Raw genomic sequence first — 13,443 nt, 5'->3', positions numbered from 1 at the left:
AAAACCAGGCTCAGCTGACAAGTTTATTCAACCCCTAAACGTGGGTCCAAAGTGCCTCCCTCTATAAAACGTTAGATGGTGCTAGAAACCGCTTCACACACACACACCTCACCACCGGCAGCGAGCTGCCAACACCCAGCAGCGGAGCACCGGCAGGCTGGGCAGCTCACTTCACCATCACCCGCCACGTCCCCAGGGGCCCGTGCGTGGCGGAGCCCTCGGCCGCCTGGAGCCCCTGCTTTTGGCACAACACTGTCGGCTGGAGGGGATCCCGGCGACACTGACCTTCAGGACGGGGCTCCCAGGACTTCTCAACGTGCCCCTGGGAGCACGAGCTGCAGGAGAAACGACTACCTTGTCCTTCTTCCTCCAACGTGGATTCAAATCGCTTCTGAATGTCTCCCGCAGTCACGAAGGCCTTCGGAAAGCAGGAAGGTCTGCACCCGGGCGACTGTTCTGTTTCCCGTTTCAACCACAAAAGGCACAGCTTATCCAGGACAAAGGGCTCCCCGGAGGTGGGGGGCAGCTTCCCCGGGCCTCAGAAGCCCATGCGGGGCTTCTTGCAGTGTGGCTGCGAGCCGGAGCGGACGGCTGCCCGCTGCCGGGAGGGGGTGGCCCGGACACTGGAGGTCTGGGAGGAAGGCACAGAGGCACCCCCCGGGGCGTCCCCCCGGAGCGGCAGCTCAGCCATGTAGTCCCGGAGGGTCTGCTGCCGCTCCGAGGGGACGGCCCGGGCCCACAGCTCCTGGGTGGACTCCTGGGAGGGCGGGGTCACTGGAGGCTGAGGCCTGGCCGCAGGGAGTGTCCGCTCTGGGCTGGGAGGGGGGCTGGCGGCGTCTGAGAGGTCTAAGCGGCCGCTGAGCGAGGAGAAGGTGTTGGACAGCTGAGTCCGGCGCTTGTGCCGCTTGGGCTGTTTGCTGGGCCCCAGGCTGCTGCCCCGCCGCCTCTCCCACCAGGCCGCCGCCTGGCCCTCCCAGGCTGCCTCCAAACGCTCGCTGAGCTCGTCCTCGGGGCCTGGCTCGGGGGCTGGGGCCCGCTCTTCCGTGGGGAGCAAGCCCAGGTCCCTCAGCTGCAGGAGACGCCCTTTGGCCATGGCCGTGCGGAGACCCTCTGGCGCTTTGCCCTCTGCCTTCTGGGGCTCAAAGCAGCCCAGCAGGCGGCGGTGGGAGAAGGTGGGTGCAGCCCACACGGGGGGAGCCGGGGGCACCTCCAGCAGGGCCTTCAGCCACCGGCTGCAGGAGGCAGTGGCCTGGGGGGTCCAGGAAGCCGTGGGGGCAGGAGAGTCAGGCCCGGGGTCTGCCTGGAGGTGGAGGCCCTGGTGGAAGACGTCTCCAGCCGCCGAAAGTTGGAAGAGCGACAGCACCGGTGTGTTAGCGGAGGGTGGGATGGCGGCGGCCAGACCTGGAGGTGGAAGGACCGTGACCCTACGGCCTGGTGCGGGTGCGGCTCCTCAAACCCACTCCCCTGCCCCAGCGCACCTATGGCTGGTGCTGTCAGACGTTCCTGCAGCCGCCACTGACTCTTGGGCTCCAGTGGGGGGAAGGCAGAGAGGGAGTCGCTCCTGGAAGGGAGAGACTGGGGGGGCCCTGCCAGCCGGGGTGTGGAGGCCCCCTCTCCTGGAGGAGGGACAGACAGCTGAGGCCCTGCCCAGGCCCGGCCCCGCCCGCCCTCCTGCCCACCCCCCGCCTGCGCCGCCCCTCACCTGCGATGTGCAGCAGCTGCAGCTCCCCACCCTGGCCTGCCAGGAGCAGCGGCCGCGGGAGGCCTGTGCGGGGCGGCGGCAGCAGCCGGGCCAGCAGGGGCGCGGAGGGGAGGCCGTGGTTCCACTTCAGCAGGGGCACCAAGGGGAGGCGCTCATCCACCAGGTAGAGCGAGAACTGGAGGCCCAGGAAGAAGACAGAGGGGCCGTGACTGAGGAGTGGGAGAGAGGGACGGGACAGGTCCCCCTCGGTGGCCCCCTCCGGGGCCCCATGTGGCTCTCAGACTAAGTCTCAGCACTCCAGGACCGGCCCTGACCACCTCTGCAGCGTCAGCTGCCCAGCCCCGCACAGGAGGCACCCCCGAGCAGGTGGCACTGTCCCCTGTCCTGATGGCCTTGCTGGGAGAAGGGCTCTCGAGAGAGAGGCTTTCACCCAGCCTCCCCCAACCTCCCCTGACCCTGGCACATACGCCTGAGACACACCCACTAACACCCAGGGTCCTGAGGGGGCGGGGTGGAGCCAGACCTCCTCTCTCCTTCCGGACACGGGGGGACTGTCCAGCTCTGGCCATTGCCCCCACGCCCACGCCCTTCCCCCTTCCCCAGCAGCTGTCCAGGACCGTCTCCAGTGACCGCCTGCGATGGTGCAGGACGGAGAGAAGGGGAAGGTGTCGCTCACCTGGGTGCAGATGAGGTGGAGGGTGGGGTGCAGACACTCGGGGCCGCACTCCCCCAGGTACTGGGTGAGCAGGACCCGTTCCCCTTTCTGGCATGACGCTTCTGCCCCTCCACGAAAAAGCAGCAGACCACAGCCCTGCGGGCCCTAGGGGACACGGCCAGGTCAGCCAGCCCACGGTCTGCCATCTCTGGTGCCACCTGCTGCAGCTGGCCCGGGGCTCGCTGGCCCTGCAGCTCATCACGACCTCTCGGGGGAAGCCCCCCCCCCAAGGACCTGCTCTGTCCCCTCACCTGAGTGTCCACCATCTTCACTCCGGTGCGATCACCCACAGTCAGCACCCGAGGGTGGGCGGTGAAGTCTGCCCAACGCCAGGGCGAGGGGTCCCGGAACACAAGGGTCTCGGGGTCCTTGTAGAGTTGCTGCAGCCTTAGGGAGACAGGCCAGCCATGGTGGGGAGACCGGCTGATGGGGGGAGGCTGGGGTCACCTGGCCTGGTGTCCAGGACACGGGCCGGGTTCTGTGGGAGCCGTTGGTTGGGGTGGAGGGCTTTTATGGGGAAGGGGCGTTACCCGTCCTGGGGAGTCCACAGACAGATGGCTCCGGAACGGCTGCAGATGGCCAGCTCTCCAGGCAGATGAGGGCTACAGGGCACACACGTGATGAATGCCGGGCCACACCCTTCTCCCATGCCCATCTCCACAGAGACCAGCCTCAGTGAGCCCCTCACCTGAGGCTGATCCCTGTGGCCCCCTTCTCGACCTGCAACACCTGGAGAGGGGCCGGCTGCCCCTGCTTACTGACCTTCCACAGGGCACAGTGGTAGTCAGAGCGGACAGCCAGCAGAGCTGAGGGATGGAGAGGGTCAGGGTCAGAGTCAGGCAACAGGTCAGTGAGTGGATGGGGGAGGTGTCTATGGGCCTTACCTTCTCCCTGCACGGTGCGGGTCACCACCTGCCGGACAGGTCCCCGGAGCCGGATATGGCCAGGGTCTCCGAGAACCCGGGGCTCACTGCCTGGGGTCAGGTTGACCTTCTGGAAGTCTGGGCATCTCGCTAAGGATAAGTTCATGCGTTATGGCCACTCAAGGCTCCCAACTTCCCACCTGTCCCTAGAGCATGCCCAGCGAGGGAGGATACACAGCCTGTCCAGGGCGCCTCCTGCAGGATAGACCAGCTGCCCAGCCCCGGGCGTCCTGCCGGGCACCCAGGCCAGCGCGCCCCCAGTGAAGGCGTCGTCCAGGAGCAGCTGCTCCCACCGCAGGGCCAGCTCCTCATGCAGCAGCTCCCCCAGGAGGCTCGCCACCGATGTGCTGAGGATCGGGCCCCCAAGGATGGAGAACCGGCGCTGGCGGTGGCTGAGGTAAGCCCAGGGACAGCTGGGGGCGAGAGGAGGAGGGTCAGGCTGTGGGTGATGGGGAAGAGGGCGGGGTACCATCCCGAGGGAGGCCAGGTGTAGCAGACGCATTCTCGGTCACCCTAGAACTTCTTCCTCTGGGAAACCAGCCCACCCGATTCCTGTGCTGCAGTCACACGATCCAGGCCCGGCCACAGGGATCGGCTCACGGCGGGCATGACACCCAAGCCAAGGCAAGCCAACCGCACCGTTCCCGGGACTTCTGCTGGTGCCTCAGGAAGGACACTAGCCCTTTCCCTGGAATCGTAAACCATCCTGCTGCCGCTTGCAAACAGTCTGTCTAGGAATTAAGCCGAGCAGAGGCAAGAGGATGAGAAAATAAAGAGGCAGAGCCCTGTTAACATCTGAGCACCTGGATGCAGCCATGCCTGTAGTGCATGAACTTCCATTCTTTTTCCCTTACGTGGCTAGTGCAGCTGGGAGTTCTGTATGGGGCAGCGTGGCTCATGACTGCACGGGGGGTATGGAAGCAGTTTGATGGAAACCAGCATCCAGGCCCTGGTTCCCTCCATAGCCCCACCACCAGCTAGGCACACCCATCCCATCCTTTCTCACTAGCCACTTGCCCCCAGGGCTGGTGTCCACCGAGGTCCTGGAGTAGCCTCTTCACGCTGACCACTGTCTTCTTCTTAGAGCGGCTCTGTGTGGAAAGGCCTCGTCAAGCTCACATGCCCTAGGGCTTACCCCGACGGGAAGTGGGGAGCCCCCTCTCCTGGCTGGCCAGGGGTTACTCACCCGTGCTCCCTCCAGTTTGAAATTCTCCAGCATCAGCTTCCCCAGGGGTGCAAAGGCTATGTCCCCATGGTCCCACAAGAACCGGCTGAGCTGCAGGAGGAAAGGAGGCCAGGTCACTAGGCACAGCCCCGGCCGCGTGGCACTGTCCGCCGTGGGGCCGCTTACCTGCTCAGTAACGTCCAGCACGGCTTGGGGCTGTCTACGGAACTGGTAACCTCCCCGGAAAAGCAGATCCTGGGCAGTCACACCGGGGTCCCAGGGATCTGAGGGGAGAGTGAGGCTGCGGAAGGGCCCGGAAATGGAACCAGGTGCCCTAGGTGCCTGGAGGTGCCAAGGGCCCTGTAGGGCAGAATTAGCAGGGAGAGGAAAGGCCTCGCGCGGGAGCTGGGGGAGGGGGACAGCGGGGAGCAGCTTGGGAGGGGGCCCCAAGGCCGAGATCCTTACCAGCACCAGGAGGCAGCAAGGGCAGCGGCCCAGGGGTGTCCGGCTCCCAGAGCAGGCCCTTGGCCACGTGCAGCGCCGTGTTCTGAGGAAACACAACCGTGGCCACGACAGAACAGTGAGTGTGCGCCGGGCCAGGCGCCGTCACCCACTCTTGTCTTATTATTAACTCATTTAATCCTCCAAGGCACCGGCCAAACTGGTACTCCCCTGCATCGGCAGGCGGACTCTCAACCACTGCGCCCCAGGGAAGCCCCATCGTCACTTTAATGGTGAAGACAATGGAGGCACAGCGAGGCCGTCCCTTGTCCCAGGCAGCAGCCACTAAAGAGAAGGCCTGGGATTTGAACCCAGGCAGTCTGACTTCAGTCTGTGCTCTCGACCTCCAGGCTGCACAGGCTCTCGCAGGCGCCCCTGGCCTTTGAGTCTCACTTACACTCAGGAGACCTTGTGGTCACTTACTTGGGACGCCCACAGGCTGCTCCATCCCACTGCGGGGCTGGCCTGAGACAGCTCAGCTCCACACCTGGGGACGGAAGAGCAGCAGGCAGGCGAGCAAGGCTCCCACAGGGGCGGATCTGACGTAAGCCCTTCCTTGTCAAGGGAGCCCCTCCCGCCCAATGCCAGCATCTCTTTTAAATTTCTCGCCCACTTGCCTCTGCCAGGCGTAATCCTTAACCAGCCTGTCTCCAAGTGGCAGCCAGATGGCTTAGGCTTCCGGGGAAAGAGCTGGCGTCCTTCGTGTCCCAGATCTCCCCTCCCCTCCCCACCTCACCCCTACTGTACGGTTTCGGCACCCTTCTGGTTTCGCTCAGAGCTGTTCTCACTTTGTAATGATTTTATCCTTTGGTCTATTCACTTGTCTATTCTCACTCAACCTAACTCTGTTCCATGGGGCTGGGAGCGCATCTGACTTACTCATTCTGGATTCCCAGGGCCTGGTAAGGCACCTGGCACATAGTAAGGGCTGTTCAGTGAGTATCTGTTGGACAAATAGAAGAAAAAAAGATGGGGGCCAACAGCTCCCGCTCAGTAAACCCTCTGCGGATGGCAGGGCATCCCAGGTCCCCAAAGGACGGGATTCTGGCTCAGCCTGTGTCTTAGCAGATTTGTGCCAATGCCACCCCACTCTGCACTCCTGCCAACTGGTGTGAATGCTAGGATAGGGGGGCCAAGGGACGGCACCCACCCTGCAGCCACCAAGGCTCTCCCTGCCAACCTCACCTCAGAACCTTGGGGCAGGGACTCCGGCAGGGTCAGCGCGTCTCTCCAGCTGCACATGAAGGACACGTCAGGAACATCGCTCAGACCAAGGGGGCCAGTCGTAAACAACGAGGGCGGGAGGGAGCTGGGGAAGTCCATCCTGGAAAACAGGAACCACCCTGGCCTTCCTCGGAGACCTGAACCTGACAGCCACTTCCGGGGTTCCTGGAGGGCGAAGAGCACCCTAAGAGGAGTACAATTTCTCTGGGGAAGCAGATAACAAAGAACAAATGACTATGTCGCCTAACGCCTGATAGTAATAAGCGCTACGTTAAAACCAACCAACCAGCCAGGAGGGAGGGGATGGTGGTGGCCGAGGGGTGTGGTCTTAGCATCGTTAAGAAGGTGGCGCTCGGCATACCCTGAGCTAATGACAAGGCCGCTGGGAAGAGGGTACAGCAAGTGCAGAAGTTCTGGGGCAGGAAGCGTGTGAGAAACAACTGGGCAGCCATGGACCGAACCAGGAGGTGAGTGACAGGCCGAAGTCAGACAGGTGGCGAGGGGTCCGCTTCCAGCATGCTCGTATGTATTAATTATAATTACATGTTCATAGACTACACACCCCACACTCTACGCTACGCTCCCAAGACAAACTCAAGTTCCCCAAAGCCAGAGACGAGTCTTATCTGTCTGCCTTCCCACTGTCAAGTACAGTACCTTCCAGAAAAAGGAACTGACTGTGTGTTGAATAATAACAAACTTATGTCAAAGGGCTTTGGCCAGTACAAAGTGCTCCAGAAGGATAAACAGCCATCATCCCTCTTTGTTATTACCTGCAAAAATAAGAGCAGGGCTCGCTCACTGAGCGCCAGCGCCTGCCAGACACGGCACTACGGGTTTTACTCTTCTGCCCCGATTATGGAGTTCAGGAAACTGAGGCTCGGGAAAGAGCAACTTGCCCGAGGCCAGCAGCCTGATCCCCGCCCTGATTCCAAATCCAAGTTCTGCACCACCACTCTCCCACGCACCAGAAGCAAACACCAGCCTTAGAGTCTCAGAAGCAAAAACTTTTCCCCTCGGAACTGCAGCTGCATCGTATCCGTTCAGTCTGTAACCTCCGGACATCCATGTACCCTCGGCACCTGGCAAAGTGCCCACCACACAGTAAATGCCAGGAAATACTTGCCAACTGAATGAATGTGTGTTTCTTAGGGCATGTGTCAGCCTCATTCTAATTGTGGTTTATAGGTACAGCCTTATTTCTTCTTCGAGACTGCTCCCCAGGGGCAGGAACTGTATCTGATTCATTTCTGAGTTCCTGGCATCTGGCTGTTGCGGCCATTCTCTTCCGCAGCAGGAGAGGACAGTGGCGGGAATGCGTCTTTTCACTGCAGGACCCTTTCACACTATCTCTCCGCTTAAAAGGAACACCATTGCCCTTCCTACCCACCTACAAAATCCTCCTCATCCTTCAGATTTTCAGTCAGGAAGCCTCTCCCAGTTCTCCCAATACTATCCCACAACACCCTGCATCCCTTCTCCAGAGCACACATTGCAATGTGGGATTAGATATTTAAAGGTAAAGCCGTTTAATTCCAAACTGCTCTAAGAGTCCCCATGGGGAAGAGCCTTTATTCCCAGTGCCTTGGTACTTACTACATGGTAACAATCAGTACATAAAAACTGAAGGAACAGGGCTTCCCTGGTGGCGCAGTGGTTAAGGGTCCGCCTGCCAATGCAGGGGACACACATTCAAACCCTGGTCCAGGAAGATCCCACATGCCATGGAGCAGTTAAGCCCGTGGGCCACAACTACTGAGCCTGTGCTCTAGAGCCCGTGAGCCACAACTACTGAAGCCCGTGCACCACAAGTACTGAAACCCGCGCGCCTAGAGCCCGTGCTCCGCAACAGAGAAGCCACCGCAATGAGAAGCCCACGCACTACAACGAAGAGCAGCCCCCGCTCGCCACAACTAGAGAAAAATCCGTGCGCAGCAACGAAGACCCAACGCAGCCAAAAATTAAATAAATTAAAAATGAAAAAATTTAAATTAAATTAAAATTTAAATAAATTTTTAAAAAAAATTTTAAACAAATGTTACTCATTGTTCTTTTTTTAAAATTTTATTTATTTTATTTATTTATTTTTGGCTGCATTGGGTCTTCGTTGCTGCGCGCAGGCTTTCTCTAGTTGTGGCGAGCGGGGGCTACTCTTCGTGGCGGTGCGCGGGCTTCTCATTGCGGTGGCTTCCCTTGTTGCAGAGCACGGGCTCTAGGCACGCGGGCTTCAGTAGTTGTGGCTCGCGGGCTCTAGAGCGCAGGCTCAGTAGTTGTGGAGCACTGCCTTACTTGTTCCACGGCATGTGGGAATCTTCCTGGACCAGGACTTGAACCTGTGTCCCGTGCATTGGCAGGCGGATTCTTAACCACTGCGCCACCAGGGAAGTCCTAAAATTTTTTTTTAAAAACAAAAAAACCCAAAAACTGAAGGAACAAATCCAGGAATGAATGAAGGAGAGGAAAAAGGAGCCAAACAGCCTCAAACAAACGCAGGCAGGCTGAAGGCGCTGGTGGAGCCCACGACCTCAGAGAAGCCCCGAGACAAGACAGCCTCGACTTCCCGCCCTCGCCCTGGGCTCTCTCGGCCCGTTTAGACCGCCAAGGCTGCAGAGTCAGTCGGGTCTGCATTCATGCCAGGCCGGGCACGACAAAAAGTGCGCCTGCAATGGGATGGGAGAGGGGATCCGGGCGGCTCTTCCCCTCAGACATCTACTCGCCCACTCCCTCCCTATCCACCTCTTCCCACTCCACCTCCAGGCCCCAGAATTTCAACCCAACAACAATAACAGAGGTCTCCCATCAAGCGCCGTGCGCCAGACAGCTGTTGCTACCACGCTTTACATCGGTGGGATGTTCCCCACTCCACGAGCCGGCGGCTGCTAATACCCCACTTTGTAAACCCTGGGCGACTTGTCCCAAAGCCACAAAGCTTGGCGCCCATGGACTTGAGCAGAGCGACCTGCCTCTCCGTCCCGTCCGGGCGGCGCGCGTACTTACGTGGCCCCGGCCGTTCCGTGCTCGTCTGGGAAACGAACCTCCGCGTGACGCTCGCCTGACCCTCGAGCCACGAGGGAGCCCGAGAGTACCAACCTCGCTCCGGCGCCCTCGACAGGACCGCCCCACAACGGCGTTTACCCGTCGCTTGGGCTGGGCCGGAAGTGCTCCCTGAAAGGCAGGAAGTCCCGCCTCCCAGCCTGGCCTCACGGGCGCTCCAGAGCGCCACCTCCCGGGCGGAGGGGGAATGCGAGTGCAGGCGGCGCTGTGGGCCGTAGAAATCAAATGCCTTCAAATCCCAATAGTGAAGTCCAGGTTGACGGGCGTGCGAAACTCACCTCTGCTTAACTAACTTCCTACTTTACAGAATTGTTGCATTAATTCACTCAACAAACACTGAGCACCTACTATAAGCCAGGCACTTTATTGGTCAGTAGGAATCCTACTGACTGTCTTTATATCCTGTGAAGCAGGCTTTCCAAATAGGAGTACAGGTACTGCTGGGAATGCATAAGGCTTTCCCAGTAGTCAGGCAAATACAGCTTTAGGCACTGGTTCCCAGATTCTAGCATGCATCAGCATCAACTGGAGGGTGTGTTAAAACAGAGTTTCTGGGCTTCCCTGGTGGCTCAGTGGTTGAGAGTCCACCTGCCGATGCAGGGGACACGGGTTCATGCCCCGGTCCGGGAAGATCTCCTTATGCCGCGGAGCGGCTGGGCCCGTGAGCCATGGCCGCTGAGCCGGCGCGTCCGGAGCACAGGCTCCGCAACGCGAGAGGCCACAACAGTGAGAGGCCCGCTTACCGCAAAAAACAAACAAACAACAACAACAGAGTTTCTGATTCAGTGAGCCCGGGGTGGGGCCTGATAATTTGTATTCCTGAGTTCCCAGGTGACGCTGATACTGCTTGTCTGCGGACCAAGCTTTAAGAGCTACTGTGCGATCATATTACCCTTATCCAGCCCAGTAGTTTTCAGACCTGAGCATGCATCAGAATCCCCTGGAGGGCTTGTTATAACCTTTTGCTGGGCCACACCCCCAGCGTTTTCTGGTTCAGTAGGTCTAGGATGTGATTCAGGAATTTGCATTTTTTTTTTTATTCAACTTTTTTTTCATGTAAATGAATTCCTCTTAGAATTTAGTCCCAGAAAAAAACTTTCTCTTTACAAACTTTATGCTACTTCTTTTTTTTTAAGAATTCCACATATTACTTATTTTAAATTTAATTCCATTTTTTTTTTAATTGGAGTAAAATTGCTTTACAATGTTGTGTTAGTTTCTTCTGTACAATGAAGTGAATCAGCTGTATGTGTACCTATATCCTCTCCCTCTTGGACCTCTCTCCCACCCCCACCCCCAACCCCCCCATCTAAGTCGTCACAGAGCACCGACCTGCACTCCCTGTGCTATACAGCAGGTTCCCACTAGCTATCTATTTTACACGTGGTAGTGTATTTATGTCAAACCTAATCTCCCAATTCGTCCCACTCTCCCCTTCCCCCCCAAAATTTGCATTTCTAATGAGTTTCCAGTGATGCTGACGCTGCTGGTCTGGGCACTGCACTTTGAGAACCATTACTTTCAAGAGTCAATTTCCAAATTCTTGGCTTCCATCTATATAGATTTTATCTGGGAGGTGCTTGGCTTCGGAAGCTTCGAGCTTTTTTCTCCTCCGTGGAGTGTTGCCTGAGATGAGTGCAGAACAAGGGGGCTATTCCAAAAAGCAGAGTCCCTGCAGGAGAAAGTTCACATAAGACTAAGAAAAGCAGGCTCAGTAAGAAGTAGTGATGGAAGGGTTCAGGAGAGGGTCTGTTTATATATTATATTTTTTCAATTCTTTATTATTTTTATTATTGTTATTATTATTTTTGGCTGCAGCATGCGGGATCTCAGTTCCCCAACCAGGGATCGAACCCATGACCCCTGTAGTGGAAGCAGAGTCTTCACAACTGGACTGCCGGGGAAGTCCCAGGGGCACACAGTGTTATGTTCGTTCATCTGAGTCCTGGTTACATGGCTCTGTGCCGTGTGTGAAAATTCATTGAATGATCCGTGCACTTTTCTGCGTGTATGTTATACTTCAGTAAAGAATCTTTTTTTAAAAAGAAAAGGAAAAAGGAAGAAAACTGCTGGCTCTGACACTTGATATTACTGAGACTTCAACCTCTAGGTCAGCCTTCTCAGCTACCTTAGAAATACAGTCCAGAAGTCCCTCTACGAGGGCAGGGATTCTTCTGTCTGTGTTGGTCCCTGACATATCCCAAACAGCTAGAAGATGCTTCATGCATATTTGAATCAACGGAAGAGGGCATGAATGAGATGGCTCTTCTGAGAAAGTATCAACACATTTACTTCAATTGAAAAAGCTAAGTCAGACTATTTCTGATGAGAAGTAATTCCATTTTAGCTGAGTGCTTTGTCTATGAGAGTAAGCTTTGACGATTAAATCATTTGGAGGGTGTTTTTCCTAAATGGAATAAGCTAAGTCTGCATCTCCGTGGTTTTGGTGAAAACATATTGGAAAGATGATTACAATATATAATAAACTAGAAATTGCACCTTTCGTAACTCCGTGTGACTAAATAATTGAGGGATACATAGTCTCTCAAAATTATTTTAGGGGTATATATGCCAAAAATATTGAAGGCCTTTTATACTAGTTTCCTATTGCTATTGTAACAAATTACCACAAACTTAGTGGCTTTAGACAACAAAACATCATACGGTTCTGGAGGTCAGAAGCCTGAAATGGGTCTCACTGGGCTAAAATCAGGGTGTCAGTAGGGCTGTGTTCCTTTCCGAAGGCTGTGAGGAGACTTCTTTTTTTTTTTTTTTCCGCCTTTTTCAGCTCTGAAAGCTGCCTACACACCTGGGCTCATGGCCCCCTTCCATCTTCAAAGGCAGCAATGACCAGTTGAATCTTTCTCACAGGCCATCTCTCTGATTTTGACTCTTCGGTCTCTTTCTGGTTTAAGGACCCTTGTGATTACCTTGGGCCCACCCAGCTAATCTCCCTCTCTTAAACTCAGCTGATTAGAAGCCTTAATTCCATGTGCAATCGTAATTTCCCCTTGCCATATGATGTAACAGAGTCATAGGCTGAGGCGATCATGATGTGGACATCTTGGGGGTACCATTATTTTGCCTACCACATCACTATTCACATCACCCATCCAGCTTCTGCTCGGGGAGGCCAATTCCATTTCCTCCTTCCTTCTTCCCTTTCTATAAACAAGCTGTTAGGTTTCCTCCTGTTACTGATATATACTTAACGTGCAGTAAAGTGTACAAGTCTTAAGTGTACACTCATCAAGTTCTTACATACATATAAACCCACATAACTACCACCCAGATCAAGACAGAGAACATTTCCATCACTGCAGAAAATTCCCTGGTGCCTCTTGCCAGTCAATACCTCCTTGAAGAAGTTACCACGATTCTGACTCATCACCACAGATTAATTTTGGCAGCTCCAGAACTTTATATAAGTAGCATCATGTGGAAGATAGTCTTTTTAGTCTGGCTTCTTTCACTCAACACGCATATGTGATTGTTAGCACAAAGTTAGCTTGTTTATTTTTTTAAAAAATTATTACTGAGTAATAGTCCATTGTCTGAATATATCACCATTTGTTTGTGCAGTTTCCTGCTGGTGACGTTTCTGGGTTTGGTGACTCTGGTGAAATCTTTGTGGATTTGTGTAGCCCTCATTCCACTACTGAACACCTGCTATGCTGTTCCTCTACTAGGTATAATTCTGCTCTCTGGGCTACACACGAAAGAAAAACCATAATTCCTGATGCCAATCCTTGAAACGTTTGGGAGTTTGCATCTATGCCGCTCCCCGCAGCTGCTCTTCCCGAGTCAAATGTTACTGGTTCTACCAACTGCTCCTCCTATGCCTCTGTATCCACACTGCCCCAATCCTGGCTAGTGTTCTCAGACCCAAAGGTAGCAATCAGCAGCCGCGGCAACAGTGACAAAGCTTACAGACGGTAAACTGAATCATTGGTCACGTTTTCCCATTCACTGGCTCGAAGACTGTTAAAATTTCCAACCCCTTCGAGTAACTGCGTTGCATCGTAGCAGGCCATATGTAAATTGTCTTCATCCCTAACTTCATTTTATTTTTGTTTTATCTCCTTCATCCCTAGTCCCTCATCTTAAAGCACTGCTGTCTTGCGATATTTTTAGGAACCAACCCAAAATCCCTTCTGGA

At 55.6% G+C, this 13,443-nt stretch overlaps 1 protein-coding gene across 11 annotated transcripts; it reads right to left on the bottom strand.

Annotated features, from left to right (window-relative positions):
* Positions 1–4: 4 nt before the first annotated feature.
* Positions 5–9,374, bottom strand: TAF1C (TATA-box binding protein associated factor, RNA polymerase I subunit C). 11 transcript variants are annotated; one of them, XM_027119128.1, is made up of 14 exons: positions 9,228–9,374; positions 6,192–6,434; positions 4,971–5,052; positions 4,692–4,789; positions 4,527–4,616; positions 4,358–4,431; positions 3,515–3,753; positions 3,106–3,418; positions 2,948–3,019; positions 2,669–2,804; positions 2,379–2,522; positions 1,703–1,877; positions 1,479–1,616; positions 5–1,401 (listed from the first exon to the last, which is right to left on the bottom strand). In XM_027119128.1, the coding sequence occupies exons 2-14, from the start codon at positions 6,327–6,329 to the stop codon at positions 539–541; spliced, it is 2,562 nt and encodes an 853-aa protein (XP_026974929.1). In that variant the 5' UTR covers positions 6,330–6,434; positions 9,228–9,374; the 3' UTR covers positions 5–538. The 11 variants fall into 11 exon arrangements, with proteins under 11 accessions (XP_026974929.1, XP_026974925.1, XP_026974921.1 ...); XM_027119124.1 differs by having other exon boundaries at positions 6,192–6,414; XM_027119120.1 differs by having other exon boundaries at positions 6,192–7,003; positions 9,228–9,373.
* Positions 9,375–13,443: the final 4,069 nt, after the last annotated feature.

Source organism: Aethalodelphis obliquidens, unplaced genomic scaffold, assembly GCF_003676395.1.
Source record: "Aethalodelphis obliquidens isolate GAN/ISIS:26980383/991018 unplaced genomic scaffold, ASM367639v1 scaffold20, whole genome shotgun sequence".
NCBI lineage: Eukaryota > Metazoa > Chordata > Mammalia > Artiodactyla > Delphinidae > Aethalodelphis > Aethalodelphis obliquidens.
Note: the sequence above shows the minus strand (reverse complement) of the source record. Positions and strands in the feature narration are given on the sequence as shown.